At 30.3% G+C, this 27,969-nt stretch overlaps 2 protein-coding genes across 4 annotated transcripts; one reads left to right on the top strand and one right to left on the bottom strand.

Moving 5' to 3' along the window:
* Window positions 1-22: 22 nt before the first annotated feature.
* LOC107414434 (agamous-like MADS-box protein MADS3) lies at window positions 23-6,659 on the bottom strand. 2 transcript variants are annotated; one of them, XM_016022544.4, is made up of 8 exons: window positions 6,030-6,659; window positions 4,516-4,600; window positions 3,569-3,630; window positions 3,371-3,470; window positions 2,271-2,312; window positions 1,284-1,325; window positions 633-763; window positions 23-306 (listed from the first exon to the last, which is right to left on the bottom strand). In XM_016022544.4, the coding sequence occupies exons 1-8, from the start codon at window positions 6,209-6,211 to the stop codon at window positions 213-215; spliced, it is 738 nt and encodes a 245-aa protein (XP_015878030.3). In that variant the 5' UTR covers window positions 6,212-6,659; the 3' UTR covers window positions 23-212. The 2 variants fall into 2 exon arrangements, with proteins under 2 accessions (XP_015878030.3, XP_015878031.3); XM_016022545.4 differs by having other exon boundaries at window positions 4,516-4,597; window positions 6,030-6,656.
* Window positions 6,660-10,297: 3,638 nt separating this feature from the next.
* LOC107414395 (phosphoglucomutase, chloroplastic) lies at window positions 10,298-17,097 on the top strand. 2 transcript variants are annotated; one of them, XM_016022508.4, is made up of 22 exons: window positions 10,298-10,702; window positions 10,835-10,900; window positions 11,155-11,199; window positions 11,300-11,392; window positions 11,482-11,534; window positions 12,123-12,174; window positions 12,274-12,342; window positions 12,502-12,570; window positions 12,825-12,947; window positions 13,036-13,088; window positions 13,547-13,625; window positions 13,715-13,779; window positions 13,861-13,928; window positions 14,108-14,226; window positions 14,334-14,408; window positions 14,529-14,644; window positions 15,546-15,687; window positions 15,975-16,056; window positions 16,136-16,182; window positions 16,308-16,385; window positions 16,512-16,617; window positions 16,694-17,097. In XM_016022508.4, exons 1-22 carry the CDS (start codon window positions 10,442-10,444, stop codon window positions 16,759-16,761), a joined length of 1,929 nt encoding a protein of 642 aa, XP_015877994.3. In that variant the 5' UTR covers window positions 10,298-10,441; the 3' UTR covers window positions 16,762-17,097. The 2 variants fall into 2 exon arrangements, with proteins under 2 accessions (XP_015877994.3, XP_048326302.2); XM_048470345.2 differs by lacking the exon at window positions 10,298-10,702 and adding an exon at window positions 10,705-10,743.
* Window positions 17,098-27,969: the final 10,872 nt, after the last annotated feature.

The following is a 27,969-nucleotide window of genomic DNA, read 5'->3' as shown; positions in this document are numbered from 1 at the left end:
ATATTTTTTTTTTTTACCTGAATTTCATATGATATATATTCACTTATTTATTTCTTATATTAACTCAAGTACTTCAGAAAGTGTAGAGTTTGTATCTGTAGTCATGCATACACTCAATTAGGGCTACATTAATTCCAAGCTAAACATGCGCCTCCATTTTCTTAATCAGGTGGCTCCTCATGCCAGAATATTAACTAAAAGATGGACATTTTTCAAAGAAGCCAATTGTCCTGGTTCCATCTATTCCCACCCGCCATGGTCCTTGCTTCATTAATTGCTTTTTCTTGATGGATAGAACTGTGATACCTGTCTCAAAAATCATTTATTAATTTTTGATCGCATAGTTCAGGATTTGATAGCAAATCAATTATTATTCTAAGAATTAGCTTGGATTCCCTACACATATCTTATTTAGAACCTATACATTGTTCATACTAAATTTTTTCTAATAATATTGTAATGATCATGTCTTTAGTTATTTAATAAAATAGAAGACTACGAGAACTAGTTAAGATGATCGATTTTAGACAAAAAATAAACATAAAATTTTATATAGAAATTAAAATCACATCTCTCTGATGGCAAAGTAATAACAGAATCACAAATTGGAAAGGCGGAGAGAAAATGCTTACCCCATCTGTAAGAATGGTTGTGACTGAAAGCAGTGATTTTGTGTAGGATACGACATGAACCTGTTGTTAACATCTACTGCGTTAGGATCCCCTCCACCTTGGATTGGTGAAGCATGTCTTCCTTCTTCAAGCTAAAAGATCCAAAAATATGTATACAAATTAATAAATAAGAACTAGGAATGAATAAATCTCATCACATATATAGAATAAATAACAGCATCTCAAATACTAATCTCTATTGTATGACTTTCTTCCAAATTAGAGAGTTTAAATTAGGAAATAGAGAGTATTTTTGTATAGTGCTTCCTATGAGTGTATTTGGTAGTGTTATGTGTTTGGCCAAAAACAAAAAAACAAAAAAAAGAAAGGTACATATTGGTGTTTAATAAGCACTGTAGGATCGATGGAAAAATATATTTAGTGCATTAATTAAAATATCAAAATATTATAAATAATTTTAAAAGCTTCTTTTTACTGTGAAACCAAACATTTCATCACTTCTTTTATGAATTACTTTTTTAACAAAAGTACTATGAAACAAATACACTACAAAAAATTAGGACTAATAAAAAAGTACTACACAACACTCATATTATTACAATGTCAATCATTATTAATAAAAGCAGTGACATAATTAAATAAAATCATCACCTTAGACTTTAGCTGTTTATTTATCTCTTCAAGATTACGCTCCTATCAATATTGTAAAGATACAGAAAAATTCCATTAGCATACAATATTGGTTCAAGAAATAATAACATTAAAGTTACGTTATAATAGGCAATAACAATATCAATTAGCAAAGTAACTAGGTGTCCAAGACAAAGTTAATGGCAGTAATTTATAAGATGTAGGAAGTATGGGTGTTGATAAACATATCTAAGTTAAATATTATTATTTGTCATCAATAATGATAATTAACCTAAAAATTGACAACTTATATATATGACAATTATTAACTAAACCAATAACATTCCGCTAATTAAATTGTCAAGTCACGAAGTGAGTCTATGGATGGTGATTACTAACAATGACAAAAAAAAATTTTCAAGTCAATTCGAAGTCTCGGATAAGAAAAAAAGAAAAAGAAAAAGAAAGAAATATAACAAATTAGGTGTCATAATGCATTGTTTTCTGATTTTTTGGTTTTTGTTTTTACTTTTGATTATATTTATACTTATGTGTAAAAGTTTATTTATTTCAAATGGCAGTTAAACGTTTAACTTAACTCTACACCTAAAAGAAGAAAAAAAAATACAAACACCAACATAAAAACGGTTTGAAATGGTTTTCAATTTGGTATTTATATGTTATTCTTATTTTTTTTTTAACTCTACAGTTATTTGAAATATCTTATAAATTTTAACTACTACTACTAATAAATAAGTAGAAAAAAAATTAACAAGCTATCAAACCACAACTTGACATATTAATGAATGATTTTAAAACCTAATATTGAATTAAACTTTTAGGTGAAGTTAAGTTTATAAATATATGTATGCATATTAATTCCTATTTTTACCTACTTCTTGAACTTCCCTACATGCAACAAAGAGAAATTATACTATTTAGACCCTTTTGCCCTGAACAAGCAATTGCTAAATGGTATGGAGCAAAGTCTTCAATTGTAGTTCTTACTTTTTCGCGTAGATCTTCCAATCGTTTTAACATCATTTGGGTCTGCATTCAAAAGCAATAGATGGTAAATGATCTCAATTTCATTTGCATTCAAAAGCAATAAATTAATAATAAGTGATCTCAATTTCATTTGTAATTTAACTGCGAACTAATATAATATTAATGGAAAAATAGACATACATAAACTTGGGATACATATATATATATATATATATACATATACACACACAAATGTGCACATTTTCATCACTTGATACCAATGTTTTAAAAGGCGAAAGTATAAGATGAAATGTTTTGACTGATATGAGGGAGGCATAATCCCTAGGACATTATGGCGTATGTTTTCCAGAAATTAAATTATAATATTAAAAAATAAATATATATTTAAATTGATATAAAAATTTAAAAAATTAATCAATAAAAATAATTTTTAAACCGTAAAATAAACAAAAAATAAGTTTACATAGATATGAAATTAATAAATTATAAAGAAATATACAATGCAACATACATTTTTAATTTATAAATAATAATTTCTAAATCTAAATGAGTGTAAGATAGGTTTTTACAAAATAAAAAGATAAAAAGGTTATATTTAATCGGTAAGGCGTAAAAAAGAGCATTGTACCCAGAGCATGTGCTCCATCTTGTGAAGCATAATTCTCATAGGTACAGTGCCTTAAATTTTAAGTCTCAAGGCATTTTTTTTATTAGACCTCGAGGTGAGGCCCGAGCATAGCCCTAATCGACTGTTTCAATATACTACTTGATACAGAACAGAACAATTTGATTATAATAATTAAATGAGAAATATGTTTTGGGAATGAAATCATTTTAACACGAAACACGTGAAGTGCCTCTCTGGTTATTCTTTTTTCCTTTGTATAGCCTCAACCACAAGGTCCGATTGCTTATAAAATTAAACACAACCTTTTTATCCGTGCTTGAAAAAGTGCTTTGAAATTTATACTCATATTTTATGACAAGTTATTTTAGTTCTTTAAGCTCTCATATATTATATATATATATATATATGTGATTTAGTGTGTGCATATTTTGTTGTACGTATTTATTTCCACATAGTTATACATGATACATACCTTCCGCTGTCTAGTTTGTACGATGGTTCGGTCAAGCTGTTTCTCAAGATTTTGCAATTCTTTTATACCAAGCTCTTCTAGATTTTCTCCATGCAAATGCCTACATATGTAAATTTTGATTACCTAGAATTGATTAGTTATTTGAAACAGGATATTGATGTCGAGCATATATGACTATAACAAAGGAGTTATTAGCACCTCTCTGAAAGCTGAAGAGATTGGTGTCTAACCCTTAATCTTGACACTTCTTGGTATAAGTTCTGCATTTACAATACCAGGAGGACAAAAAACAAAAAAAAAGACGAAGAAGAAGCTTCATTGTTAATATCAACTATATACCATGCATCATTTAAGTCTAGTACTATATCCAGCAAAAAGAAAAAGTACAGCACTAGTCCCAAACTATGCTTCCAGACTCTTCGTCAATACTTCATAGAATCTAATTAAAAGTCTCATATATGATCTTTAAATAGTGCTTCAAATAAATTGAATTGCTTGGAAAGCACTAGTTGAAATTGACATTGGCATTACAAAAAAAAAAAAAAAAAAAATCAACAGCAAGTTGAGCTGCAAACTTGTTGGTCAGTAATATAATACTTGGTCTAACTAAGCCAAAGCGAAAAGTAACAGACACAACTCTAATAGCTAGATTAATCCCTGATGAATCAATACGACAATGTACATTGGGAATGGACTATTTCCTTGATTAATTAGTTTGATTAACTTATTTCATTTTTCAGAGATAACCTTTGTAAACTACTAATGCTTGTGCAGATTAATTTGTAACTGTACACATGTTTATCAAATCCAATTAATTTTTTAGTTTTACATGATTTCATTATCACATCATCATGGCTTTCTTATCGATTTTCAAATTTTAATAAACAAAATAATGATTTTTATTCTCTATGAATCAAGTTGGACTTGGTTTTGAGTTAAAAAAAAAAAAAAAAAAGAACAAAAACGAGTTAAGAGTTTTTTTTCTCGATATTGAGAGAATAAGTTGATTTAGATTCTGAACTTTTATTAGAAAAAGTAATAACTTTACTACTAGACTCCCCATAAAAACAACGATTATAAGAAAATAAAGAAAATACAATTTATATGAAATAAAACTTGTTGGATAGAGAGATATCTAACATAACCTGCGTTTCGTTTTCAACAATATTGTGATAGTCTTCTGAAGTGTAACAAAAGTGGCGATACCTCTCAAGAATTTTCTTCAAACTGCTAAGATGAAATTAAAATCATTTTAAGTTAATGGATATAGTTTATAAGATGTCTGAAAGAGGAAATATATGCACATGATCGGTTAAAATGGATAGGTTATTAATTGCTGCTTGTTTTCTCACAACAAAATCAAAATCGAGTTAATTTTAAGGAGATTAGATTTAAGAATTAAACTCATTTAACAATTATCCTACTTTCTAGAATTAAATTTATTTACTATATTTTAGAAAAACAAGTACTAAACATAACGTCGGCCGTCAGATGCAAAAGTGCATTTTACTTTCCGGCACCTATATAAAATGTTACTATAAAAAGTTAATGAAAACCAGGAAATTTAATTTGAAATTATTTGTATATAGTGTGTGTGTGTATATATATATATATATATATATGTATATATGAAACAAGCATTAGGCATTGTCCCACATAAAAATTTGTCCAAATTTGGGTAAGAAAAAAAATCAAAATCAGAACTAACTCTATACATGTAGAACTTCAATCTTGAAGATGTGATTGTGTCAGCTTATATTATGACACCATCGAAAAAGAAAAAAGGAAAACGATAAATGGACAGGAAAGGTTGAACTAGCAGGTAACAATTAAGAACCAAAGAAATGTGTGCCTAGGAAAAGAAAGATAGATATTTCTTCCTGCACCTCACTTTGCATTGATCAAAAGAGACAATCACAGCTTCGCAAAAAAAATAATCAAAAGAGACAATCAGAAGTCATATGAATGTGTATATATATATGTATATATATGAGATGATACACCCTAGGATGAATCAGACCAGTTTTTTACCCAAAAAAAAAGAAAAAAAGAAAAAAAAGAAAAGAAGGAAAAAGATGAACCACACCAGACACATATATCCATGAGAGTAGAGATCTAGAGAAACCCTAGAAACAAAGACCAAAAGAAATTGAAACGAAAATTGTAAAACCCTAGACCTAGTTGATAAGAAGTAGCTAGTATTATATGTATATATATATATATATATATGTATATATAACAGCTAGAGCAAAAAGGACGAGTCCATACTGCCGCGGATTTACACTGCAATAGGTTGTCAGTATCCGGTTACCCCTACATGTAAATAAATCCAAGATCAAGAAGAAAAAGAAAATTGTTTCCTAGAAAAGAAGGAAAAAAAGGGGGGGAAAAAAGAAAAAAAAGCCTAAAAGCATATAATTTGTTATAAAAACAGAAACCTACCTACAAATCCTCCTATTTGTTTTTTATTTTTTTTCCCTAATACTGTATATTTGGATCATTTATATATTGAGAAAAATCAAGAAAATAAGAAAAACAACCCAACAAATTTGGGGTCAAAACAACCAAAGAATGCACACACACATATATATATTTATATCTATTATATGCAGAAATATTTGTATATATATATATATATATAGTAATATTGTAGTAGTACTCGGTGCTGCCAAACTCGAAGAGCTTGCCACGGCTGGAGAAGATGATGAGACCGACTTCAGCATCGCACAACACAGAGAGCTCGCAAGCTTTCTTAAGCAATCCATTCCTTCTCTTTGAGAAAGTCACTTGCCGATTGATCTTATTCTCTATTCTCTCCAACACCACTCTTCCTCTTCCCATTTCTTTCTCTTTCTCTCTCTCTCTTTCAGTCTTTCTCAAGTCTCCCTCTCACTTCTCTAATTTTGTTGCAATTACAATAGCACATCCATATCATATATATTCTCTCCCCCTATCCTCTCGGTTTCTTTTGTGTGTTTCTCAAAAAATAAAATAAAATAAAATAAAAGAGTGGTTAATTAATTTTCACATATTATTTAAAAAAAAATTGTACGATTTTTTTTTTTTTAATCTGTTGTATTATGGGGTTTATCACTTTATCTTATCAGACAAGGGTTATAAAGAGAATAATGGAGACAGATAGAAAATTAGTTTGCACAACTTGCCATTCAAACGAAAAGTTAAAAAAGAATTCACCCAAAAAAATAAAAAAATAAAAAAAACAAAAAACAAAAGGAATGGTCAAAAACAGAGAGAACTAGCATAACGTCGCACAAAAATTCCTTCTTTTCTTTTCCCCACCCTATCCCCCCAACCCAAAAAACAGATTTTCAAGAGGGTAGATATATTTTCTACGCTAAGCATATATTATATATATATATATATATATATGTATATATATTTTGTATCCTACATCGCATTCCTCTTTCTTTTTCCATTATGGATTCTGGGTGGGGGGCCTTTGACACGTGTCGATCAACGTACAGTAGGTTTTGCATCTTTTCACTGAGAAAATGATAAAGAAAAGAAAAAAGGTCCTACAATCTATAGCTTTATAGACTTAATAGACTCCTTCTTAAAGACCCAAGAAGAAGACAACATGTCCAATCTTTTGTGAGCTTCGCCATGTGTCTCGTAGCCATCACTCTGTTCAATGAGTCAAAGTCTTTTGCACTCTTTCTTCTTAGCTTTTACCCAATTATATGCCGACACGTCTTTAAGCTCATTGGCTTTATGGTACAGATTAATAATCTGCATTTAAACTGCCTTTCATTGCCAGTCCATCGGTGATTCCTCAGCCACAACATCTTTTTCCCTAAGTGGTTTTGTGTCTCTCTGTTTCTCTTTTTCTGCAACTTTTCTTCTCTCTGTCTCTCTCACCCTGTCTTGTTTTTGTTTTTTTTTTGTTTTTTTGCTAAAGCTCTCACCCTATCTTGCTGTTCCTTTATTTGCCTTGAAAATTGTCGGCTTGTATTCGAAGCAACCGCATATATTTTCAAAAAGGAAATTATGGATGTCCAACAATCAATTAATCACTTATGGATGTCCAACAATCAATTAATCACTATAGTTGCGTTTGATTCGTTAATATTTGGTATTACCATTGCATCAAAAACCTATGAATATATATGACTTTTATTATATTTGAAAATCTTGATTTTATTAATACTATACATCTTTTTTTTTTTTGCCCCCTATAATTTAAGATTTTTTTACAAAAGGAAAAAAATAAATAAATTAAGATTTGTTGTTCATGAGTTCTTAAAGAATAATCTATACGTTCATAAACAAATTCCATGTCTTTGATAAATAACTTTCACACCATCTACAATTATTTTGATCAAATAACTTGGGGGTGTAATTTAGAGTGTGAAAGAATTTAAGATAGTTTAAAAGTCTAGTGGTATTGGATTAAAATTTATAAAAATTTAAGTGTATTTTATAATTTTCTTAAAATTTTGAAGCATTCAAAAAATCATTGAATTTAAAAAATATAAAAAATGTTCATATAAAATTTAGTTTCAATTTCAAAAAATTCAATGGATTATTATAAATTTTGTATGGAGTCATTTTATAACCATTTATAAATTCCTTTAAAATTTAGAACTCCTTTTCAATTCATTCAACTTTAAATAAAATACATCTTCTTAATATCTTATACAACTAGTAAGAAAATCTAATTTATTGTATGTGTTCTATTATATATATATATGTGTGTGTGTGTGTGTGTGCCTGTCTTTTAATTTGAAAAATAATAGTAAGCAATTTACACCTATACTGAGGCAATGGGTTCAAAATATCCTTGTGGTAGAAAATTATTGTAACGATAAAAGAAATTTAAAAATAATATTTAGTACTTATCTGAGAAAATCTTAGTTGATTGGTAACCACCACACTATTTTGTTTTTTTGTCTAAATAGCCATTGAACTCTGGAACTATATCTTTGGTTTATTTTGTGCAGATCTATGTATTACATTTCTAAATTTTTGTATTGTTGCATGGTTTCAAAGAAAGTAATATCCTTTTTTGGTTGTAAATAAATGGTAGTGTACTACTTAAGCTTTGTTAGGCGTAATTTCTAGAACTGAAAAACAATTTTTAAGGTTTAAAAACTGATTTATAAAAATATTTGAATAACTGTTTTTAAAAATGTTTAGATAGTATGCAAGAAGTACTTTTGGTCTTCATAAAAACCAATGAAAATTAGCTTCCTTATGAAGCATTTTAAAAAAAAAAAAAAAGCAAAAGTAGAAACAGGAGTCGGTGGACGGTGACTTTTTAAGGAAGAACTTAAAGCAAAAACATAGGTAAAACTTATGCCAGATAACACCTTAGCCTAATATAGCTCTTTTATTATTATTATTATTATTTTATTTAATCAAAAAGCTTTACTTAAAAATCAAAATCTCTTTCATAAAAGAAAAATAAAAAAAATGAAAGTGCTTGGTTGCCATTAACAAGTATTTGTTGATAAAAAATAGATTTTTAAAGAAAAGCTCAAATTTTAATTTTCTCCAAGAAACAAAAGAAAAAAACTATACTATAGAAAGTAAATGATTAAATAAATTTTGAAAATATTCAAAAATATGCAACTAATTATTTTAGAAGTTCTTTAAAAATTTACTGATGAGCACTAAAAAATGTGAGCTCAAACAATGTTTTTTATGGGAAGATAATCGATGTCAATGAAAAATTTTTGACAAAAAATTAATGAAGGAAGACTTTTTCTAGATTATTGAAGGAGGAAAAATGGTTTTGATCGATTTACAAAAATACTTAAAAGAAACGAAAAAAATATATTGCGAGAAATGTATGAATTAAGGATATTTTGAATATTAAAAATATTGTATAAACAGATTTTGTATTTTTTTTTATATTTTAATAGTGATATATGAAAAACAAATGTATAAAGATATTTTAAAATTGCAAAAAGAACCTTTCTATATTGTATTATTCTATATATGTATTTTCAACTAGTTAATTAAACTCATAGTGGGCTAATTGATGATTGGATCAAACGGGTTCTTTTTTACTGAGTGGTATAGTCATACTCTTTAAACGCCGAATGAAATAAAGGTAAAATTTGGATACGTAGTTTCAGTATCTTTCCACAGGAGTCAATTCAATGAATATTAGTTCTTTTCTAGATGGGTTGTTAAATATATTTAATGGCAATAATATCATAGTCATCAAATTTTATTTATTAAACAATATGGTAAAGTATTATTAGATTTACATTTTATAAAGTTAGAGTATAATTTTTTGTCAACAACTAATATAACAGCACATTATTTATACTACATTGCTCATCTTGAAAAAAAAAAAAAATATATATATATATATATATACACTCTATATGTAGGAAGACGCATTATTTATACTACATATGTCATCTAAAGAAAGTTTTATAATGGTATATGATCGAAAATAAAAAATAAAAGGTGTGGTTTGGGCTTGCAGACGAGGAAGCTAGGTGGACAGGCCTAATGGTGCAACGCATTGATTGGCATGTCTAGTCTATAGGCCTTAAAACAACCAAAATCGCAACGTCTTGTTTTACATCATTCCACTTAAGAGTCCAATTTCGAATACTACTCATCTGAAAACATACCAAACCAAACTAAATATTAAAAGCTTCAGTTTCAAATCGTATTAATAACAAATTTGCTGTTAGAATAAGGATATGAGCATGAGATAAATATTTATATTCTTTTTCGAGATTGATTAGAATGGGTTTTGAATGTTTATTCAAAAAAAAGTTTTGAATGTTAGGATTTACATTAAAATTGAAAAAAAAAAAAAAAAAAGGACTGAAAAAAAAAAATAATAATAAACCGCTTAAAAAATAAAATAAAATAAAGTGTTAAATAAAATCAGATGGGTTCACGTGAGGAATAGATAAGTGTTAATGTTGTTTGTGGGGCGTACATGTGGCGGTCATGGATTGTCACACCTTGTTGTACAGATCAGTCAGCACTCAGTCACACTCACACTCTCTAGATCTTCTTCTTCGATTCCAATAAAACTCTCTCTTTTTTCTTCTCTCTCTCAAGGCTCCATACTCATCATCAATGGCGCTCTCTGTAAGACTACACAGTCTTCTGTCCTCCAACTTTAAACCCAATCAACAGTCATTTTCATCGTCTTCATCATTCTTGTATGCTTCTCTACATACTCCTATCCAATCATCCTTCCCACCTCTGCTCACTGCTTCACCACAACTCCATTTCAGAACCTTACACGCTTTGCCCATCAAAGCCTCCTCCTCATCCCCTTCTTCTTCTTCTTCTTCTTCTTCTCCTGCTACCGTTGCAGGCACAGAGGGCATCAAGGTGATGCCCCCATGCATATGCGCCTATATATAGTTGCTTATGTATTATTCTTCAATACGGCATTTTTTTTTTTTTTTATATATTTGTTTATATTTTTTTGTTCTGACAAATGGGTTTTCTTTATTATTTCAGATTAATTCGATTCCAACTAAGCCAATTGAAGGCCAGAAAACTGGAACTAGCGGTCTCCGAAAGAAAGTAACTCTCTTTTTCACTCTCTCTGTGTAATTGTTTCCCCTTGTGGATTTCGTTGTGCTATCTTTGGTTTTTATAATCTGTATAGCGTTGTACGCATATTAAGTGTTTGGTTGAGTGGCTGACGAAATCGATTATTATGATAATTTTTCTTCCTTCATCTTCTCCTGGCTTGATGATGTGCATTTTCTTGCCGGTTCGAGCCTGATCGTTATGTTGTTAGCTTTCTTTGATTTAATTCCTTTTTGTTTTTTTAGGTGAAAGTTTTTATACAAGAAAATTACCTGGGAAATTGGATCCAGGTTTGAATTTCTCACATATACTGGGCATGTTAATTCGCTTTTTGTTGGTGTTTTGTTACATTTTGATTTTCGACACAATTTTGAATTTCATGTTACGTAGGCATTATTTAATTCGTTGCCTCCAGCGGATTACGAAAATGGAGTGTTGGTGTTGGGTGGTGATGGCCGATATTTTAACCGTGAAGCGGCACAGGTTATTTTATATTAAATTGATGTTCTCAACCGAGATGGATGTTATACTTCCTGTTTTCCTGAGCAGTTTTTTATGGGTTTAAAGTGCAGATCATTATCAAAATTGCTGCAGGGAACGGTGTTGGAAAAATTTTGGTAGGCAAGTAAGTGTATTAGTTGTATCATAAATTGTGTGGCCCAGCTACTTTGTTTTATGCATTTAGTTACAGGGAAGAGATATGATAATTCACCAGCACTAATGGATAAATGTTTGTATACATTTTACCTTACCAATGAAAGAAATTTGTTCCTTTTTATTTTTTATTTATTTATTTTTTTTTTATTTTTAAAAAGCCACTTAAATTCATTCGCACAAATGACAAATGGATTGGCAATTAGAGAAGAGTATGGCAGCAACCTGAGCTTGCTCAGTTAGACTGCCTTCCCCCACACCTCACCAAAACTCAGCACCCTTATATCCACCCTGTAAACATGTTTTTACTTTGCTATCCATGCCATGCAAATACTCATGTGTTTACATTTGTTAGTATTACCAAGTTTGATAGTTTACTATGACGTATGTTTCTAGTTTGATAGTTTACTATGACATATCAGAAATATACTATACTGCTTTTCTAATAAAGTGATACCGATGAAGTTGCAAAGCCATCTTGTGGTTGCATTTTCTATATTTTTATAAGTAGCATTTGTAGCCTAAGTTGTAGAATTTAAAGATGACATTGTCAACACAGGGAAGGAATTTTGTCAACACCAGCTGTCTCTGCTGTAATCCGGAAGAGGAAGGCAAGCCTCTCTCTTTTTCTAGAAATCTTGTCAAAATTGTGTAAAATTATCGATCTTCTTTCCATTTATCTTCTGAACAATTAAAGTTTCCTTTCACAGGCCAATGGTGGCTTTATAATGAGTGCAAGCCACAATCCTGGTGGGCCTGATTATGATTGGGGTATTAAGGTAAATTTCTTGTTCTTGAACAACAGCCATACATATAGACCAAGTAAAAACCACCAAATGATGGCATAGTATCTCTAAACAGAAAGAAAACCTGCATTACTTTTACTACTACTCTACCATTTGTTGCACTCTGACTGAAATATTCTGTTCACTTTCCAGTTTAATTACAGCAGTGGTCAACCTGCACCTGAATCTATAACCGACAAAATTTATGGAAACACTCTTTCTGTAAGTATCTCGTTTTATAAGCATGCTTGCTTCACTTTGGGCTTTTCATAACATTGATTCTTTTGCAAAAATACATAAATTGCAAGATTTCTATCATGCATTCATTGGACTTTTTTGTGCACTTGTGGAAACTAAGCACACTGAAACTGAAGTCTCCTTATGTTCATCATTTTTTTAAAGAGCCCAGAGTATCCACTTACAATTTACTTTATTCTGTTGTGTAATATAGTTTGAATTAAATAAATGCTATGCAGATCTCTGAGATAAAGATTGCAGACATTGCTGATGTCGATCTATCTCGTCTTGGAGTTACAAAGTTTGGAAATTTCAGTGTTGAAGTAATAGACCCAGTTTCTGATTACTTGGAGCTATTGGAGGTGCGAAACAAAATTCATGCTTGTTTAGAATTTTAAGATGACAATAAATGCTGATTGGCTACCAGTGATTATATGGGATCTTGTGCAGAGTGTATTTGATTTCCAGCTTATCAAAAGTCTCGTGTCAAGATCTGATTTTAGGTACGATTGATATGTTTCTGCCAAGCGGATTTTTATCTTCTGGTACTTTCTGTTGGATGGTATTTGTAATCAGTATAGCATGTTTGCTTTCGCTAATTTTTCATCCATTATAAAAGTGACGTGAAAATCAATTATCTTCTGCTCCATCTTGTCAAATACATACTTCAAAATTTTGAGAATTTCAGAAAGATCTTCTTAGATTTCCAAATCTTATATTAACCTGATATCAAATTTCTTTGGTTGCTTATTATCTGCTTGTGTTCTATACTCCAAGTATAATTGAATGAGTTTATTTATTTTTATTTTATTTTAATGACTTTCCCATCTGGATTCATATGCTTTTATCATTTTATTTTATTTTATGTTGTGTATTAGAATGGCTTGAAAATGAATTTGCTGCAATGCTTGGTTATGACATCTTTGTTTTGAACCATTTCTTGTTTTCTATAACTTCTTAGGTTTATATTTGATGCCATGCATGCTGTTACCGGTGCATATGCAAAACCCATCTTTGTTGATAAGCTGGGAGGCAATCCGGTATGTAGCACATATTAAACATTTTGAAAGTAATTGTAGTTTAATTATCGTTGAAGTTCTTGATAGTTGATGTTAGATTTGTCTAATAGGATTCAATTTCTAATGGAGTTCCTTTGGAGGATTTTGGGCATGGTCATCCAGATCCTAACCTGACGTAAGAATTCAAATTCTCTGTTAAAATTATAATTTGCTATTACCTGAGGGCATCTATAATTTTGATGTTTATGTCAAACAGATATGCTAAGGATTTGGTCAACATTATGTATGGTGAAAATGGACCTGATTTTGGAGCTGCGAGTGATGGTATGTTAAATAAGTAAATAAGCAGATTTTGTGCTAGTGATATTTCATATGTGTTGTAGTATATATTTTAACCATCTTCCTACATTTGTAACATTGATATGGAATCTCTTAGTTTTATGTATTGAAAAATTGACTGGATGTATTTGTGTTGGATGACTATGACTTCTTTCATCTATCAGGTGATGGTGATAGAAACATGATTCTAGGTAGAGGTTTTTTTGTTACTCCTTCAGACTCTGTTGCAATTATTGCGGCCAATGCACAAGAAGCAATTCCTTACTTTCGAAGTGGTGCTAAGGTATGAAAGTTATGCAAATTTGTTTTGCATTTTCTATTAGTTTATTGAACTTTTGAGCAGTGGGACAAGAAGGAATTGACTTGTTTTCCCTATTCCAAATTTTGTAGGGTTTAGCCCGTTCAATGCCAACAAGTGGTGCCCTTGATCGTGTTGCTGAAAAATTGAGGCTTCCTTTCTTTGAGGTTTAGCTTTCTTGTACCATTTTATAGTGATACTCTTGGACTAAAAATGCACTTGGACCAGATAGTTTATGTTGATGAGATAATTCTCTCCTAATGAGCAATGAGCCTTTTGGGGCACAGGTACCCACTGGTTGGAAGTTCTTTGGGAATCTTATGGATGCTGGAAAGTTGTCAGTTTGTGGGGAGGAAAGTTTTGGAACAGGTTCTGATCACATCCGTGAGAAGGATGGCATTTGGTATGTATCTCCATATATATATATATATATATAAATTTATATATTTATATATATATTCCTTAAGAAAATAAGTGTTACACATTTTGACTGCATTTATTAGGGCTTCTATCCCCTTTAAGTTAGCTTGCTAAAGACATAAAATTCTCTTGAAGAAAACAGAGGAAAAGATTCTGCAAGAGGAGAAGAGGTTGTGAGATGAAGAAATAAAAGAGAAGGGCATACTTGTGAGCCCGCCCAAAAGTACCACGGAGAAGAAAAAAATAAAAGTTGATGTTTTCGTGCCAGAACTCCTTGCATATAAATTACCAACGTATAAGTTTAGTAGTTTCTACCCCAAAAATACGTATGTTAAGGTTGTGTTGAACTAAAGAGCTAGAAAATTACTGTGTGAAAGTCATTGCTTGTTCCATTCTCTGTTAGTTTTTTCTTTAGATCTCTCTTTGCTGTTGATCCATCATTAAAAATTATGTATGTAGTATTTGACATCATTATCTTTTAAAATAATTTGTTAAACATTGCCACAGTGTGGTTGTGCTTGACTTTGCCTAACAATGGTTTTATGGTTGGTTGCCACAAACCTATGTCAAAATTACACAACCGTCTAGTATACTTACAATCTGGCCCAGATAGAAGCTTCAAATGTCCAGTGACTGCTGTTTATTTTTGTGAAATTTTCATATCAATCTTGATTCAAACCAAGTGTTGCATGGATTGTAATTTTTTAGTTTTTCTATAACAGTAATATACTTTTGTGTACTGCTATGGCTAATGAAAGGTCTAATGTATTGATTTGATTGGATATTTTTTAAATGGTACAGAAATTTTGAAACATTAAAATGATTTTTTTAGGCTTCTAAAATAATTCTGTCCTTTCTCAGTTACCATTTATCAATTTCTACAGGGCTGTGTTGGCTTGGCTTTCAATCATTGCATACCGAAATAAGGACAAGAAACCAGGTGAGAAGTTGATCTCTGTCTCTGATTTGGTGAAGGAACATTGGGCAACCTATGGAAGAAACTTCTTTTCAAGATATGACTATGAAGTAAGTATTATAGTTGCATATCGAATCATAAAATTGGCATTAACAGTGCTGTTATTGTGCATTTATAAACTACTACCACTTTTCTCAAATACCAAACAAGGGTGATAATATATCTTCCTTCTTATTCCATCCATTATTCATCATTTCTCTCCTTCCTTCCGAACACAATATTATATGATCGTAGCTCCTTTGAATTGGATTTTTATAATTTGCATCTCAGATAATATTTAGTTGTATTCTCTTGCTAAAAAGTACAGCTCTTTTAATCAGTTTCCGTTGTTGTCCAGGAATGTGAATCTGAAGGTGCCAACAATATGATAAATTACCTTAGAGATTTGATCTCTAAAAGCAAGCCTGGTGAAAAGTATGGTATGTTTGTACCTGTACTTTATTAATGTCATTATGACCCCTTGGGGAGAGTTGGATACTGATGGTTATCATGCTGCAGGGAATTATGTACTCCAATTTGCAGATGACTTTACATACACTGATCCTGTAAGTTTCAATATCCTACATGTTTGCCAATTGTCATCCTCACAGAGTTTCAATTTTAAACAAATGAGACTCAAATAACTATTCTTGGTTCCAAATCTCTAAATCAGATTTTGTACTTCTTCCAGGTTGACGGAAGTGTGGTATCAAAGCAAGGTGTTCGATTTGTTTTTACTGATGGATCAAGGATCATATATCGTTTATCAGTATGTAGAATCCTTTTCCTCTGTCTCCGTTTCTTTTCTCACTTATCTTAAATAGTGTTTAATCCATTGGTCTTGCGTTTGATTTACCATTTGTGGAAGACTAGTAACATTAGAAGTTGTACACAGGGAACTGGTTCTGCTGGTGCAACTATTCGAGTTTACATTGAACAGTTTGAACCAGATGCTTCTAAACATGATGTGGATGCCCAAACAGCATTAAAACCATTAATAGGTGAGTCTTTTGTCACTTCTATCTGAAATACATGTATAAATTACTCACATTTTTTTTCCCCCTGGATATGCTTTAGATTTGGCATTATCAGTATCAAAGCTGAAGGACTTCACTGGAAGGGAGAAGCCTACAGTCATCACATAAAGCACAATCTGATAATCCATCTCACCCGCATACCAAGTGCTGTGCTGGAGGCAGATCGGCCCTTCTCTTGTTCTCCTATCTCGAACTGTCATACATATTCCTGCTGTCCAGTTTTGGTTGTCTGCTAGGTAAATTATCTAGCTTTGAGGAACGAAATTCGATTATGTAATATAGTATGTAAAGCTCAAGAAATAGTGGAATTTTACCTTGTTGCTCTAGTACAAAGTGGAGAACTGGTGTTCTCATACATGCACAAAGCATAAATGCATCAGTAAGGTCTAATAAAAACCTCTACACGATGCCATTCTACGTAAATACCATAAAATCATTTCCATAGAGAGTGGTGGTTTTCTGCATTCAGATTTCAGTAAAGAAAAAGTTTTTCATAATATGGAGGTCTTTGAACTTTTAAGCTCTATAAGTTATACAGCCTGCAAAATAACAATGTGTTTGATGTTGGTATTAACAGCGTGTTTCTGTGGAGGTTACAGGGGCTCTAGTTGGCTTTATACTCTTAAATCAATTGGGTTGTTCTTTCTTCCATCCCTTGATTCGCCTCTTCATCTTTCTCTTCATTTTCTTAAGATTGTTTCTAGGAAAGAGTAATCAGTTTGTGAATCTTGCGTTCCAAGTCAAATAGATTATTATGATTGAGCTTGGTTTTTACGTCCGTGTTTCCCAAATACCTGAGAGACATTTTTAGCTATATGCTTGGCATATGACATTGTAGGGAGATGATCATCACGATGTCGCGGTACATTTTCGCAACTAAATTGTTGCCGGAAATTGGTATATGCTACTCAGAGCCAGAGACTTTTCAAAAGAGTTATTTGAGTTTTTGGAGAAGGATCTCGAAAAAGGGCATAGTAAAGTAGGTGTACACGTGGCACATGTAATGATGGTGGTTGCTTTTTGGTTACGGAAAGTTCATTTTGATGGCGAATCGATCTGACTTTTATGGGAAGCATAAGCAAGTACTTCGGTTCACCTTGATCTTATAGTATCCCAACAATGCAAATCATCCAATGGAGAGTCGCAGACCGCTTCGTGTGGTTTGCTGAGTGGACAACTAAAAAAAAAAAAAAAGAGATCATCAGAAACCCCTTCACTTTTTGAGTAGATATAATGGAAAAGGGCTTGGTGGTTCTACGATGTACCCTTGAGTTCTATCTTAAAGATCCAACTAACAACTAATAATCCTCTCAGACTCAAAACTCAGTGACTTAAATAATTAATGGCACAGCACCCACTCAATATGGGACAGTACTTTTCTTTTCCTCTAGCTTTTATGTAATATCAATCACCTTTCAATGAGACTCTTATCTCTCTCTCTCTCTCTCTCTCTCTCTCTCTCTCCCCCTTCCCCTTTTCTCAGGGTTTGACGTTTTCAGTAACTATAGCTCATTAGTTCATTTAATCCTTTCCGCTTCACAGCCAAGTACCATGTACAAGGCTCCAAAGAGTGTCCTTTTCTGGTGTAAATTGAGCACTACGATGATCTGAAACCCATGCAGTTTTTGTTATGGATTTGTGGTGCGAAAATAACAAGGGTCGTTTCCACCGTGGAGACCATTTTTGTGTTTAGGATTTTATCGTCTTTATTTCCAACTCTCTCACTTTCTTAAGCAAGGTTTTTAGAGGAGTTTTGTTTGCTTGTGCATTAGGTTGAGTTCTTACAAGACATCGAGCATGAAAGATTCGTGCTTTGTCGTTGTGGATGATGGGAGGGGGTGGTTTATTAATGATTTCTATAGCAACATTTGTAAGCAAGAGTATACAAGTATGATCAATTATTTAGGAAGAAATATAAACCTGTACTGAATAACTTTTTTCCAATCAAAGTGATCATAATTCTGATATTATTGACACCAAAGCCGTCTCTTTTCTTCTAAAATCCAAAACCAAAATCAAATCCAAGATTGCCCTTGCCCCCCATTTTATATAATGTGATATAAATCCTCCATCAGACCCACCAGCAAATAATGGTAGAGACAAAGAGAAAAAGTAAGCATTCTTTAGTGGATAAATAAGAGGATGGGACTGTGTTTGTCCTAATCGTGACACTCTTATACTATATAGTTGTGCATAAATCCAACCTTGTTGGGTCTATCAATTTTTATGGGAATTCTTCTTGGAGAGAACTAAGTTGCCCCACTTTTATCTGCATGACTTTGGTGACAACTCCACCATCATGTTAGTTGCCTCACTCATGGACCTTGATCTCTTTCTTTTCCACCTAATGTCATCTGTCCTTTAGTGACGAATTTTCGGGATTTCAGCATGTTTACAAATTAGGAAGTATTTGAAGTTTCCTGGACAAGTATGTATGGATAGCAGACACTTGAAAGACATTCTGTTCTGGGGGATATTGCCAACCTCTGACTTCCAAACAACATTTCAAAGCCAAACCCCCAACACTCACCATCTGATATGTTTGGCGAAATTATGCTTTCGAACACCCACCTAAATTGTTAACCAATATGTAAGAAACTAAAAACAAACAAAGTTTTCTATTTCCTATTTGTAGTGAAAAGTTTATTAAGAGAAAAAAAAAAAGAAAAAAAAAAGCCACACTTAATTATGAATTCAAGTATTTTTCTTTTTTCTTTTTTTCCTTCAATATTTTTGAGGTGTATCGTTGAACCATTAGGAAACAAAAAAAATAATAATTTAAAAAAAAAAAAAAAAACTTGTAGCTGCTTAACACTATCTCTTTTTTTTTTTTTTTTTTTTTTTTTTTTTTTTTTGCTAAAATGCTTAACACTATCTCTGGTACACATAATTTGCTCATTTCGATAGTACCCACAGAATACAAAAGCGTTACCATATATGTTCATTTGTTTTTTGTCGAATTCTCTCGTCAAAAAATGGGACAAGACTTTCCCCAGTTTCAGCAACTCAAAAGTCAAAACCACACCATCAGATAAATAGTGATGAAGGTGGAAAATTGAAGGTGAAAAAGGATTATGATTAATTGGAGCTTGTTTTACAGCATTTTTGCTCTTGTTTGCGTTATTTACCACACACGCGCACACAAACACAACCACAAACACAGAAAATTAAGTCTGCTCAAAACATGAAGGTTGAAAATTTTCTGGGTCAAAAAAAAATATGCCCCACAATTATTAAGTGAGGTTGTCCGAATGGTATGTCTCTCACATCCACACCTTGAAATTGTAAGTTTGGAACATATCTCCGTCCCTCTTTAAAGTCAAATTTACTTTAACCAAATTTATATTAAAAAAAAAAAAAAAAACAAAAACAAAAAAACAAAAAATGTTCGACAACAAGCAGCAGTGATTATTGAGCTATACAATTAATGAAGAGATTTCTATTTTTTATCAAATAAAGAATGCTTAATCTAAGTTTTTAGATTTCAATAAAACAAAAATTAATGGATAAATATTTACCATATAAGCATTTCAATTTAATCTAAACTAGGAAGCAATATATAAGAAAATTCTATTATTGAGGATGTTCATATAGGGTTGTTGGAATAACGCATATCCATCTGGATAAGTGCGTGAAACATTTTAACATGCCTATTCAATATGTAGGATACACACTTTTCCAGACAAAGTCTCAACCGAATGTGTGTATATATATATATATATATATAGGTATGTTTGAGTATCCAATAAATTGACTGAGAGGATGTTCAATTCTTATGGTCATAACCAAGAGAATTTTGGGTTTGGCTAAGTTTTATTGACGATTTTGAGGGCTGAATTACAAGGAGAGTGATCAATCTTTCCCCACAAGATCTTGTCGGGCAAATTCAAGACCTAAGTGATTAATGGCACTGTTGATGGAATAGAATTTATTTGAAGTTTGAATATATTTTAATTTGAGTTAGCCCCTCGGACGCATGGGAAAGCTCATAATAATATTTCATAATGTCTGTTATAACACATGCCTACTTATATACCTTCTTGCACCATCATTCACTGAAGAGATCCCGAAACAACTCAATTGTCTTCACTTTTATATATATATATATATATATATATATAAACAACTCAATTGCTATTCTTAAACCATTTCTTTATATATAATAACATCGAATTGTTCCACATGACTTATTTGCTTGTCCTGCAGTTACATAGCCTATTACAACATTCTTCTCCTTCCTTCCCCATGTTACACCGCAATGATTGGTCTTTGCTATGATTAACTTTAATACATGATTACTATAATAAAATCGTATAATCCACTCTAATTGCTCTTTAAATATGTAGCTTATTTATGCAAGGATATCATATCCAATTATTATGTCTCTCAAAAAAGTTAAATTAGGTGGTAACAAAATTAAAACTACTACTGCTCTGTATATGTATATAGATATATGTTCACCAAATTTGTTTGACAAGTTTTTGGTGCATGCCAAATGATATGAAAGTACATCTAATGATTGATAAATTAACATAAATTAAATATATGGATTAGCAAAAACTTATAAAATAATATATATTAGCATTCTTTACATTTTTTTTTTTTTTTTGGGGCTCAAGCATTCTTTGCATCTCTAATTTTTTCTTAGGTATTATATTTTGAATCTACTAAGATTCTCCATTGGTCAAACTACTCTTTCTAAATAGTATAATCCTGCACTGTAGTGAAGTACGGAGTTTTATAAATCACAGGATTATTCAAGGCTGCACAAACCCAACCTATTAGGTTAAAAAACTTCATCAAATTTGCAATGTCTGGAAATTTATTATGCCAAAATGTATAGCAACATTTTGTAATCCAAGACTTATGGGGTTCACTTGGCAATGATCCATATTTATTACGAAAAACAGAGTAATAAAACCACACATACCCCTATGAAAGTATGTTAAAGTATTTGACTTACAGTAAGTTACGAATATTGACTTTATAAATGTTTGACTAAGGATTAGATGTCAATGCAAAACATTTTAAGATAATAAAATGAAAATGTTAATATTTAAAAAATTTCAAGGAAATATACCAAAAAACGAAAATAAAATAGAATGAGGTGATAGTACTATGTTTATAATCGTGGGACATTGATTGACATTATTTCTTTTCTTTTCTTTTTTTTTTCAACAACGAATTATGAAATTAATTGTTGCATTATATACATAAACATTAATTAATGTGGAGGAGTAGAGAGTTGATTAAATTAGTGCTGATAATAAAGTTAATTTTGGACTTTATTTGTGGGGAAGGAGAGCAAATGATGATGTCCTTGTTAAAAAATTGAGGGACTATTCCAACAACTAATTTTGAAGTTCCTAAATAGAAAAAAGGCTAATCTGAAACACTAATCAACTAAAATATATTGATGTTTGTTTCTACGCCGACCTTTCCCACTTATCAGATGAATGTGAGAAAGAAGATTGATTTTAATGGACAAAGGCTTAGACATCCAATTATACAAAGTCAACTAGACAAACACGTTAAAACCTGATAGACTGCTTTTTATTTTCTACTTGTTCTTCCAAGATGTGATGTGCTCTCAGTGCTCCTACACACACTTCCATTCTCTTTTGCACCAACATGAAGGCTGCCCCTGTACACACGTGTTTACCTTTAACAGCTGGCCATACTTATCGACCTTTTTAATATTTATATATATAATTTTTTTTTTTTGAAAAAACTATTTTTTATCACTAATATATTGATCACGATGGAATCCATTCCTTTTTCTGTTTTTGATTGATATCACAGTGGTAACATTGCTAGTAGAAAAATGGTGTTTGTCAGTGATGAAATACCAATTGAATACAATCTACATGTTATATTTTTATTTCATATTAGAGTTTTTAGCATTTATTCCCTTTTAATTATTAGGCTTCTGCACGTTGATCGCTGTTCGTTTTAGCACTTTGGCATTTAAAATTTAGTTTTTGTTCCATTAGTTGTCTTTAAACTATTTGTTATCAACTACTTTTTAGTAGTTGTGAAACATGGAATGTACTTATCGTAATAATAAAATAATGAAATTATAAACAACCCCACAAAATCTTTGTATGGTAGATTAAGTGCATTGCATGTTTAGAAACTATTAAAAATACTAATAAAAAATGATTTAAAAACCAAAGTGTGCTAAAAATTGAAGTTGAAGAATTAAAGTATAAATAAAAAAAATAGAGATCAAAGTGCAAAAGCTTAACAATTAAAGAGGTATAAGTACTAAATACACTTAAAACAATAATAGTATAATGTTGTTAATTGTTTTTAAATGTGTTAAAAGGTTTTAAACATTGCCTATTTAATAGGTTTCCAAAAATTATTTTTGCCACATATATTTAAGTTATTTTATTGCTATTAATTGAGATTTTTCTCCTATAACATAAATTTTGTAATGGATATAAATTAGTCTACTATTATTAATAAGCTACTCTTGATTTGAGAAAGGGAAATCTGAATTAATTTTGTTTTCTTCCCCCTTATATTTGACTCTCACTATACTGTTTTATGGTTATATAATATTATTGAACATTACAGATAATTAAAAATTTTGTAAGAAGTCCTCAACTGCACATAATAGCTCTTGAATGAGCGATATATCTTGAGGGGAAGAACGTGTTACATAATCCGGTGCAGATGAGAGCATATTTTCTTTAAAAATAGTCCTGTTGCGTACTTAATTTTGTTAATTTATTTGTTGTTTTTTAAACAAATATTTATAATCTTGAAATAACTTTTCCAATACATGTCATGTGGCAAATTGACAATTACTATCAAAAAGTTTATTTTCAAATAATCACATTTTTAATATTAACAATAAAATATAAAAGATGTTGTTAATTAATAATTGTTGCATTAATAATGGATTCCACGAAAATAACCATAGTTGTGACAAATACTAAAAAAATTGTTGATATAACAATTGATAATTGATTGTATCTAATTCAATTTTGACTTTTTGAAACTAAAAACCTGATATGGAAAAAGTAATTTATGGTAATCAATTAAAATGTTATGTGGGCATGTAAATCCCATTAATAATGGTTTATCAATGACGATAAATATTTTTTTTTTTTTACAATTTGGGTTTTTTTTTATTTTTTAAAATATAACTAGGAAATAAATAAAAACTGTTCTCTAGAACAAATATAAAGTATTTGGTACATGAGTTTGTTTAAGCAATTTTAAAAAACCAAACTAATAAACAAGAACAAAATGAAATAAAATAAACAATAAACAACAAAAATGTGTTTTGAGTTGTTTTCAAAAACTTCAAAACTTTAGAAGAATAATTTGCAATATAGAAGCTCTAACTTATCCTGAGGCCATAATTCTGTTCATGTTGAATATCAAGTCCAAAGGCTCTCTTAAAAAAAGAAAAAAAAGGGTAATTACATTTTAATATTTTTGACTTTTAAAAATTTGCTATTTAAGCTCTTAACTTTTTTGACTTGATAATTTAAATTCTCAATTTTTTAATTTGTTGCAGTTGAGCTTGTTTGATTTTTAACTAATAAACTGAGCTTAATGGTCATTTCATATTATTTGATATTAAATTGTTTTAAATTTTAAATTAAACAACATTAAAATGCAAAATTTAAAAAACAGTTATTAAAATCTTCAATTTTAGTATGTTATGGTTTGAAATATGATATGATTTTAATATTAGTTGGATGATTTGTATTTTTTTTAATAATAAAAAGGTATTAATATTTTTTTAAAATCAACATGATTTAATGCTAGTTATTGAAGCAGCAGTTAAATCCTGTAATCAAAAGTTAAATAAGATGCAAGGTATAATAAATTAAAAAATTAAAGCTCTAAATTATTATTTAAAAAAAAATTGAGAGTTTAAACTGCATAATCTTAAAAATTTAGAATATCAAAATACAATTTACCTAAAAATAATTAAAAGAAACAATTTGCCAAAACTTATTATATGAAATAAGTTTTTATTCTCTATTTTGAGAACCACGTTTAAAATATTTATTTAAACAAACAAAGAAAAAATGGCGAAACAGATCAACTATTCATTACCTTTTTTTTTTCAGATTAAATAAATTAAAATTAGCGGGGAATTAAGTACAACTCAAAAGCTGTTTCCAAAATATGTTAACAACATGCCCATTATCTTTAGGACGCTACAATTAAATGCTTGTAATGGGAGGGCTCTGAATAAATATTAAATCAAAAAGAAAAGCTAGCTTCACTTCATAGTGAAGTCAGGGATCAATTGACCAAAAATATATATATATATATAGCTTTAGGTCGTAAGACCTTCTTTTTTTTTTTTTTTTTTTTTTTTTTGGGGGGGGTGTTTAGATCATAAGAATAAATTGAAATATTTTGCCCGTCAAATATAGAAGTTAGATATAATAAAATCTCACACGACACGAATCTATACTATAATTTACAGATTTGAATTTATAATATTGTGTTGGATCAGTATCAGTGTCATCCAATAAGATCCAATAAATTAACGAGTTTCAACGGATAAAATATGATAATACACGATAAAACAATTAGATCTATTAATGAGAGTATTTTATAACACAAATTTTATAAAATTAAAATTATTTAATTTATTGTTAAACATATATTAATTTGTTCTTTTTTAGTTTAATTTTTAAAAAAATCTAAAAACAAATAAGAATCTTTGTAAGTTTTTTAAAAAATATATTTTATTTTTTGAAAGCTAAATCAAATTTAAATTTTTAAATTTGTGTTTATTCTTAATGAGTTAACGGATCAGATGATGTGTTATATGATAATTTATCGAATGGATTCAAGTTTATCTATTTTCACACGAAAACTTAATGGTCGTATTTAGATTAACTAAATTCCACACGAATACAATTTAACACAACACGTTGCTAGATCTATATAGAAGAATTGAAGAGCATCCGCAACCTTGGGGAGGTTAAACCAACTTAAAAAAAGAGAACATTCTGAAGAAACACACCTCTTAAGTTTAATCTTTGATCATTAATGTTATCTTTTAAAATAAGTTTTACGTATACTATATTTTTTCTACTTATTGTGAAAATCATTAGTCATGTAAGTTTCCATTTCATAATGTATTCAACTAAAAAACCAAACCCAAAATCAAATGGGTTTCACAAAAGAAGGAAAGAGCAATATATAATGGTAACGTTACCAGTTGAAGCAATTTGATTTTTGGTCTATGAGATATCTTTGTTTGGATGAATTTTGGCCTATGAGATATCTATCTATATAAAGGAACCTAAAGATATGGTTTGCCTGGACAATTTTGCATGCATATACCTAGAAAGCTGCTTTCAATTTTTGCAAATTTTATTCCTTTTTCTACTAAAGTTCAAATAGCTTCTGTTAGTTTGCTTCTTAATACGTGTGGATTGGTCTTTTCGTAAGCTTCATAACCTAATAATTCATATAACTTACTACATTCCTTCTTGTATAAATTGAACCGACATAAGTTGATTCTACCATGCCTATCTACTCTCTACTTTGTTTGGTGAAAGTTAGAAAAGAATGAAAGAAAAGAATGAAATAATTAAACTGCATTACAATTAGTGATGCTCGTATGTGTATGATTTGTCGTTATTTCTTGCTTGTTGATGCATGTTATTCCCATTACAAGGCATGTTATTCCCATTACAAGGGGAAAAACCAAAAAAAAAAAAATGCTACCTGGCTAGTTTTTACCCTTTTTAGAGCAATTATATATATATTATGTGATAATACATTTTTGGTAAATGTTTTGATATTTTCAAAAAGCAAATCAGTGGGGAGAAAGAAAAATAACTTGGGAAAGTTGGAAATTTTCTCTTTCTCAAAATAACTTTTTGGGAGAGAGAAAATTTTAATGTATGGTACCGTTATTCCCCATTATAAGGGAAAAAAGAAAAATATCCTATCTAGCTAGTTTTTACCATTTTAAGAGCAATTATACACGTTATGTGGTAATACATTTTTGGTTTTTTTTTTTTTTTGATATTTTAAAAAAGCAAATAAGTGTGGAAGAAGAAAAATAACATGGGAACAGGTGGAAATTTTCTCTTTCCCAAAATAACATTTTGTCCGTTCTCTCGCATTGTTTGTTGGAGATTCTACATATATACAATTAGTGTGACACTAGTTGACAAATATAGCCTTTACTTCCTCTTATTTTTACCCAATTTCAAAATCAAGAAGGCTAAAATTTTAAATACATACAATTATTTTTTAAAGGGATAATCATTTAGAAAGAAATCCACAATGCATATCGTTGATTATGACGAGGCCAAGTGACACTCTTTAGAGTTCCATTAACCAACTTCACCCTAAAAATGTTGCATCTTAAAAATCAAATGGAATTGTCAGGGTGCCCATTTTCTTATAAAGTAGTCTAGATACTAAAGGTCCCACCAGCAAATGATGGTGCATATAGGGCAAAAAAGCAATCTATCTTTTGGTAGATAATGAAAGGAAACATGTACTACATCAATTTGTATCTATTTATGTATTCACTTTCTACTAATAGTTGGTAACATCCAACAGAAGTTCGTGTATGTGACGGACATGTTTTGGGTCGGACTAGTAGCCATCTTTTCTAATTGCTATGCATGAAATTGTGTCGAATCCACCACCACCATGCTAGTTGCTGCTCTTAATATTTGACTTTAATTCATATATATGCTGATGCTCCATATACCCCACTTAATCACTAAACTTGGATTTTATATAATTTTGTAAACAGTAAAACTGTCTCTTAGCCCAGTAAGTATCCTGCTTAGTTGTACCACTAAACGTCTACAAGTCCGTTGACCAAAAATCTTACATATACGTACTTAATTACATTGCATAATGTTTTTTAAGGTTATAGTGAAGTGCTAATTTGGAACTTGCTTTGTTTAAATTAATGGTTTTAAATAGGTCTTAAATAATAAAATTAGCACTTTGTTTGATAATCAACAGGGTGAGGATTGTGTGCCTGCCTGCCTACCATTTGAAAATTCATGACTCTCTTCCCAACACTCAGTTTCTTTTCTTGTAGGGGGTAACCCAAAAATAAAAAATTAATAATAATAATAATAATAATAATCTCTTCTCAAGTTCTAGAATTCAAGCTATATATGATCTGTTGAAAAGCTACACACATGGCTGCTGATGTTCTTCTTCTGATAAATCAAAAATCAGTGGAGGGATATTTTAATCTGCGAATTTGCATACGATAGAAAACCCAAAAACCAAACTGAAACCATATTATTTGGACAAAAACAATAAAAAAAAAAAAAAATAGTGCCAGAC

Source organism: Ziziphus jujuba, chromosome 8 (genome assembly GCF_031755915.1).
Source record: "Ziziphus jujuba cultivar Dongzao chromosome 8, ASM3175591v1".
NCBI classification, from domain to species: Eukaryota; Viridiplantae; Streptophyta; class Magnoliopsida; order Rosales; family Rhamnaceae; genus Ziziphus; species Ziziphus jujuba.
Note: the sequence above shows the minus strand (reverse complement) of the source record. Positions and strands in the feature narration are given on the sequence as shown.